Source organism: Rhinopithecus bieti, unplaced genomic scaffold (assembly GCF_001698545.2).
Source record: "Rhinopithecus bieti isolate Rb0 unplaced genomic scaffold, ASM169854v2 scaffold_24390, whole genome shotgun sequence".
NCBI lineage: Eukaryota > Metazoa > Chordata > Mammalia > Primates > Cercopithecidae > Rhinopithecus > Rhinopithecus bieti.
In genome coordinates, this window is record NW_016811706.1 from 661,450 (window position 1) to 669,336 (window position 7,887).

The window sequence follows — 7,887 nt, forward strand, 5'->3', positions numbered from 1 at the left end:
TATATATATATATATATATACATATATATACTTTTAATTTTGCTTGATTGGATAGTCTCAAACTTGCTCATCTGCAGCAGGCTGAGGGCTACTAGAACAATGAAAAAGGGGAGTTTACGTAATTAAAATTTGGCTCATGTGCAATAAATAATTCCATAAAGAGCTACTGATTACAAGTGTCCTTTACATTTCTGTTTCATTTGTTTAGTGGAGTGGACCACTATGCTTAGATGTATGAAACTCAGATATAGGAAACACAGTCTATTATCTCTGTTTGCTGAATTATTGGCTGTTTATTTAAGTGATTATTGTAGTTCTTTTTTAAGCAAAGAGCTACCACTGGTCAATGCCACATACTTAAGAGAAAATGATCTTACTTAAAGCTAGAGTCTGTCAGAGGACTCTAGCTCAGTAAGAGCACGAAGTTATGAAGAGGAGTGAAAATATTTCTTTAAAAAAATGTCAATGTCGGCTGGGTGCAGTGGCTCATGCCTATAATCCCAGCACTTTGGGAGGCCGAGTCAGGCAGATCATGAGGTCAGGAGATTGAGACCATCCTGGCTAACACGGTGAAACCCCGTCTCTACTAAAAATACAAACAAATTAGCCAGCCATGGTGGCACTCGCCTGTAGTCCCAAGTACTCGGGAGGCTGAGGGAGGAGAATGACATGAACCCAGCAGACAAAACTGCAGTGAGATTGCGCCACTGCACTCCAGCCTGGGCTATGGAGCAAGACTCAGTCTCAGGGGGATTAAAAAAAGTCAATGTCAGAGAATGTAGAGCTTTTACTTGTTGCGTCAACCAGGAGATAAAAATGACAGAAATAGCACAAAAATGTTGCAATAAAGCAAATAAAGAAACAGGTTAACATTAGCAGGTAAGTCATCCTGGCAGTACAGTTTGACTTTAATTTACAAAACGGGTCGTCATAATTAGATTGTATGGCATTTAAACTACTATTCAGATTCCAACTGTGTACACAAAGGTAGGGGAAGGGCTGAGTAGTCAGTCACTGTCAGCAAAATGGAAAAAGTAGTAACTGATGCCCTTCTGAAACCTTATTTATGGGAACAGAGGTAATTTGCCCTCTTTAGCCAAAAACACAGATTTTCTCTCACAGGTGGGTCTCTGACTTACTTAGCTTTTTATTGGTGGAGAGGGGAACATCTTCCATCTCCATAGCTGAAAACTGAGTTTCTGTGGTAGGTCTTGAGAGAGATTTGGCAGCACTCCTGGGTTGCTGAGAATTCTGAATACAGTGCATAGTCAAAGACTTGGTCTCAAAATCAGAGACACCATTCTGCAGCATGGATCCTGTCCAAGAAAGAGTACAGTACTTTAGAGCACAATTTAGGAGTAAACCAATCATTCTTAAGTACACAAAGAAAACAGGTAAAAATGTTTGAGGCAAGGCCGGGCGCGGTGGCTCAAGCCTGTAATCCCAGCACTTTGGGAGGCCAAGACGGGCGGATCACGAGGTCAGGAGATCGAGACCATCCTGGCTAACACAGTGAAACCCCGTCTCTACTAAAACTACAAAAAACTAGCCGGGCGACGTGGCGGCGCCTGTAGTCCCAGCTACCCGGGAGGCTGAGACAGGAGAATGGCGTGAACCCGGGAGGCGAAGCTTGCAGTGAGCTGAGATCCGGCCACAGCACTCCAGCCCGGGCGACAAAGCGAGACTCCGTCTCAAAAAAAAAAAAAAAAAAAAAAAAAAAAAAAAAAAAAAAAACATGTTTGAGGCAAAACCATGCCTCTTAAAAGACTGTAAATAAAATCAACTGAAACGATAGAATAAAGATCAGAATCAGCTGGGTATGGCTATTGGCAGCTTCTGGCTTAGCCTTAAGTTCGGAATGAAGAGAGGAGTCTGTGGCAACACATAGATAGGGAGCTCAATCCCTGTGGCTCTCCGGCTTTTTTGTAGCTTGGTAGTTTCTCCGTAACTCTGGCACAAGGAATCAAAGAAGGTCAGTATCACCAACTTCTGCAAAACTCCATGTTAAGAAAAAAAGTTTTACACTCTCTCAAGGAAAGAAGAATTTAAAAAGCTTTAGGGGGCAGGCATGGTGGCTCACACCAGTAATCCCAGTTATTCAGGAAGCTGAGGCAGGAGGATCACTTGAGCCCAGGAGTTTAAGACCAGCTTGGGCAACACAGAGAGACCGGGTCTCTCAAAACAAACAAACAAAAAATAACGTTCTAGGGGATAGAAGTGTAATAGGAAGAGTTAGGAAATGAGAGAGAAGCTAGTTCAGAAAAAATGGAAACCACTGGCTATTGTTGGTTTGAGTCAGTGCAATGTTTTTCTCTAAGTCTTTTTTTGTGTATATGTGTATACTAATCAATAAAAGAACACCTAAACAGCACAGCATAAATCTTACATTGGCATTACACTTCTAAAGCCAGAAGCAGCAGGGCAGGGGAACTGGATTAACAAGTAATTTTTAAAAAGAGAAATTTCCAGCATCTTACTAACCCTCAAAAAAATGGTTAACAAAGAAAGGTACAAGATATGTGAATTTACAACTAACACTAATCTTAATTCTTCACTAGAAAACAAATGTGAGACTATAAAAACCAACAGCCTAGCTCTCACAAAAGCTGGAATTATCATTATTATATATTTCTCATTGTGTTGGGTCTTAGAATAATATCAACATCATCATCTTTCTTAATAAGTCCACAATTTTTAAAAAACAACTTAAAGTCACCTTCTGTAGTCTCTAAATACTGAGGTATTTCTCTGCTATTAACCCACTTATGCCAGAAGCTGCAATTTTTTGAATTTTGCGTGAGTGGAAAATCAGATCTTGACGATGACTTTGAGCAGTAGGATATGAATAATTCCATTATTGGAACACTAAGGTTCAAGAGTTAAAATATAATGGAACAAGAATTGTATTTTTTCAGCTGGGCGTGGTGGCTCACGCCTGTAATCCCAGCACTTTGGAAGGCTGAGGCGGGTGGATCACGCAGTCAGGAGATCAAGACCATCCTGGCTAACATGGTGAAACCCCGTCTCCACTAAAAAAATACAAAAGATTAGCCAGGCGTGGTGGTGGGCACCTGTAGTCCCAGCTACTCGGGAGGCTGAGGCAGGAGAATGGCGTGAACCTGGGAGGCGGAGCTTGCAGTGAGCTAAAATCGCGCCACTGCACTTCAGCCTGAGCGACAGAGCGAGATTCTGTCTCAAAAAAAAAAAAAAATGGTATTTTTTTCTAGGCCTTTGATAATTATAAAATGTGACTCAGACAAAAGTAACAAAACTAAAAGTAAAAGACTAATCAGCAAGCACTGGATAAAAAAAAAGACTAACTAGATTTAATTGATCATTTTCTCAATGAGGAGACCCCTGTTTTTCAACTGAACACAACTTTTTCAAACTCTGTTAATAAACTCACCCGTTCTATCCGGCGTATCTAGCATGGCAGACTCGGGATCCTCTAATTCTCTGGCATCTACTGAAAGTGTCTCCAAACCTTCACTGAGTGAGTCCACAGACTCACTGTCATTGATGGCACCATTGACATGGTAGCCATTCATACCACCTTTTTCTGAGGAAGGCGCAGACTCTTCCTCTTGAATGGAAACTGATTTGCTAGAATCTGGGATGCTGTTACTCGGTTCTGCGGCAGGTTTCGGTTTGTTTTTCTTCTTTTTGTTCTAAAGTTATTAAGAATTTGAAAAAGAGAAGAAAAGAAAAAAACAGATTCCCCTACAACCTAGAGAGGTAACTCTAGCTACCCAAAGGTAACCAATGTTACCAATTTCTTATATGTTCTTTCAGAAATTTAACATTTTCACATATGCTGAACTATTGCCTAAAATAAAATTTTACTATGTAAAATTCTATACTTTAGATAAACTCAAACACATACATATAAAACATTTATTCATGATGAAACCCACCTTAAACAAAATTAAAAGATAAATTACAAAATGCAAAAAAAAGTGCAGCTTATATTCAAAAAGCTAAATATATAGAGTTCTCAGAAAAAGCAAAATAATCCCATAGAAAAAAATAGTATAAGCCGTAAGCATATGGAATGATATGCAACCTCAGTCTAATAAGAGATATACAAATTAAAACTGCACTGCAATGATCATTTTTCATCTATTAGTTTAGCAAAGCTCAAAAAGTATGTTAACACTGTAGAACTGATAAGGTTGATGGTATAGAGAAACAGCCATTTTTGTGTATTAATCCTGGGAGTGTAAAGTGGTACTCTCCAAGACAAATTTAGTAATGCTGATCAAAATTACAAATGCACATACTCTTTGACTAGCAATTCTACTTCTAGGAATTTATTCAAGATGAGAATAACACATATGCAAAGTGATTTCTATATATACACAAGGTTATTCATTGCAATATCACTATTAACACACGGGATTAGAAACAACCCAAATGTTGGTCAATAGGGGACTGCTTAAATAAATTGTGGCACATCCAAACAGTAGGATGACTATGTATCCATAAAAACAAGAAAGCTCTTTATATATTGAGCCACGGAATAAGCTCTGAGATATATTACATGAAAAAAGGAATCAGGCAAACAGGAGAACAGTCTTATTTACTTATATATGCATAAAATATCTTGAAAGATTTATAAGAAATTGAAAATACTGTTTGCCTTGGGGGTGGAGAACCAAATGGCTGGGGAACAGGGAAGGGATAAAGTGTTTCAGTGTCTTGGCTAGGTGCAGTGGCTCATGCCTGTAATCCCAACACTTTGGGAGGCCAAGGCAGGCGAATCACCTGAGGTCAGGAGTTCGAGACCAGCCTGGCCAATATGAGGAAAACCCATCTCTAATAAAATATGCAAAAATCAGTCAGATGTGGTGGCACATGCCTGTAATCCCATCTATTCGGGAGGCTGAGGCAGGAGAATTGCTTAAACCTGGGAGGTGGAGGGTGCAGTGAGCTGAGCTCATACCACTGCACTCCAGCCTGGGCAACAGAGTGACACTCCATCTCAAAAAAATATATACATATATATGTTTCAGTGTATTAACTCTTGTAGTTTTGAATTTTGAGCCACGTGAGTACATTACATAGGCAAATAGTAAACTTAAAATAAACAAACAAAAGTCCTTTACCTTTTGTTTTGTCAAACTCGTAGCTCCCCTGGCAACACCTAATTCTATTCCTAAGGCTAGGCTGATAATAATTGAATTAATATTCCCCAGGTCTTTTCTGTGGCCCTCTCCAGCAGAAACATGGCTGAACTCTAGATAAAACTTTTCTCCTTAACAGCTCTCATCTTTCTTTCCTTTTCTTTCCTTTTTTTTGAGACGGAGTTTCACTCTTGTTGCCCAGGCTGGAGTGCAATGGCACAATCTCGGCTTACTGCAACCTCTGCCTCCCAGGTTCAAGCGGTTCTCCTGCCTTGGCCTCCCGAGTAGCTGGGATTACAGGCATGTGCCACCACGCCCGGCTAATTTTTTTGTATTTTTAGTAGAGATGGGGTTTCACCATGTTGGCCAGGCTGGTTTCAAACTCCTGACCTCCAGTGATCCACCCGCCTCGACCTCCCAAAATGTTGGGATTACAGGCGTGAGCCGCCCTGCTTGGTCTCATCTTTCTTTTTCTTACTTTCCCTCATGTGAACTGGCTACGTTTTCATATCATTGGGTCATGTATATCATAACTATCCCACTCAGAGTCACATTCTATTGGACTAATCTCAACAGTTAAGTGGACTGGACTGGATTTATGCATTTGGGACTGCTAAACTGAAGCCATATTTCTTTCTCCAAATTTTAAGGAATGTCTGTGTCTCTTAACACACATCCTCTTCCAGTTCCATGCACATCTTATATCACTAATAACTTATAATCCTGGGCTAATAAATTAAGAAACTGGTGTTGGCTGGGTGCGGTGACTCATGCCTGTAATTCCAGCACTTTGGGAGGCTGAGGTGGGCAGATCACTTGGGGTCAGGCGTTCAACACCCGCCCAGCCAAAATGGTGAAACCCTGTCTCTACTAAAAAAATACAAATATTAGCCGGGCGCGGTGGTTCAAGCCTGTAATCCCAGCACTTTGGGAGGCCGAGACAGGCGGATCACGAGGTCAGGAGATCGAGACCATCCTGGCTAACACGGTGAAACCCCACCTCTACTAAAAAAATAAAAAAAACTAGGCGGGCGCCTGTAGTCCCAGCTACTCGGGAGGCTGAGGCAGCGTAAACCCGGGAGGCGGAGCTTGCAGTGAGCTGAGATCTGGCCACTGCACTCCAGCCCGGGCGACAGAGTGAGTCTCTGTCTCAAAAAAAAAAAAAACAAAACAGAAATACAAATATTAGCCAGGCGCGGTGGCACACACCTATAGTCCTGCCCTACGTAGGAGGCTGAGGCATGAGAATTGCTTGAACCCAGGAGGCGGAGGCTGCAGTGAGCCGAGATCACGCCACTGCACTCCAGCCTGGGCGACAGAGCAAAACTCCATCTCAACAAAACAAAACAAAAAAAACCTAAACTGGTGTTTTCCAGGACACTCACAGTTATCTATGTAGGTTGAAAGCAGCGCAAAGAAGCTAAACAAATATTCAAAACTACAGGTATCATGAGCTTCAGGAGAATCTGTGCAGTATTAGGTAACCCTTGGAAAAAATTCTCAAGGGTCACTGAGGCCAAGCCTGGTTTTTGTTCAAGACCTGACAGGACTCCTAAAAAGTGATGTAAGAGTCATCAAGGGCCGGGCACGGTGGCTCAAGCCTGTAATCTCAGCACTTTGGGAGGCCGAGACGGGCGGATCATGAGGTCAGGAGATCGAGACCATCCTGGCTAACATGGTGAAACCCCGTCTCTACTAAAAAATACAAAAAAAAAAAAAAAAAAAAAAAAAGAGTCATCAAGAAAGCATTTCAGAACTCCAGCACTGACTTAATAAAGAAAAGAACACCCTAAACTGATTTCACAGAGATACTTGATTAAAATCCATACTTTAAGCATTTCCTAAAGGGGTTACCTTTATGGTGCACAGCTGTGGGAAGAATTTTGAGACCAGCTGGTATCCTTTGGGAAAAGCATCTGATTTTAAGTCAATAAGGAGAAAGGGAACGAAAACTAATATGTTAGGCATTGTATTATGTACTTGTATTTATTAGAGCTATCTTCCTATTTTAGAGATGAGCAAACTAAGGCACACAAATGTTAAGCAATATCAGTCACAATGCCAGTAGATAGTGGAACAGGGTAGGAATCCAATTCTGACAGACCCCATAGTCTGAGTGCCTTCTACCTCCCAAAGTGGAACATCAGACCCCTCTGCAAGGCACCTAATAGTTTTTTTTTTTTTTTTTTGAGATCGGGTCTCATCATGTTGCCCAGGCTGGTCTTGAACTCCTGGGCTCAAGTGATCCTCCCACCTCAGCCTCCCAAAGTGCTAGGATTATAGGCATGAACAACTGTGCTTGGCCAGCACCTAATAGCTTTATGTCAAAGTTCATTAATATCAGCACTACAACCCAGTTTTCTGACCAAAAATCTGAACTGTTTTAACTGATTTATGATATGAATACGGTTGAAAACCACTCAGATTGCTTTCTCTTGCTTTCCTTGATTTGCTCTCTTTTTCACCCCTGTCTAGTAACTGCACCACAGCAAAGTCATTCTGTTTCCTGCCTTAAATCACACGGAGAGGACTGTGCGGTACTCTGTGAGACACAGCTATGTTTCAATGTCAAATTATATATATATACATATATATATATATTTTTTTTTTTGAGATGGAGTCTCACTCTGTCGCCTAGGCTAGAGTGCAGTGGCCGGATCTCAGCTCACTGCAAGCTCCGCCTCCTGGGTTTACGCCATTCTCCTGCCTCAGCCTCCCGAGTAGCTGGGACTACAGGCGCCCGCCACCTCGCCTGGCTAGTTTT

General features: G+C 41.4%; 1 protein-coding gene across 8 annotated transcripts in view; it reads right to left on the minus strand.

Moving 5' to 3' along the window:
• The window catches only part of SPATS2 (spermatogenesis associated serine rich 2), a 171,357-nt gene that overhangs the window by 30,946 nt on the left and 132,524 nt on the right, over positions 1-7,887 (minus strand). For all 8 annotated transcript variants that reach the window (XM_017894791.1, XM_017894790.1, XM_017894792.1 and 5 more), the window contains 2 exons: positions 3,407-3,668; positions 1,140-1,316 (listed from right to left, as the gene is read on the minus strand). In XM_017894791.1, the coding sequence (XP_017750280.1) occupies positions 1,140-1,316; positions 3,407-3,668 (439 nt within the window). The remainder of the gene's footprint in view (positions 1-1,139; positions 1,317-3,406; positions 3,669-7,887) is intronic.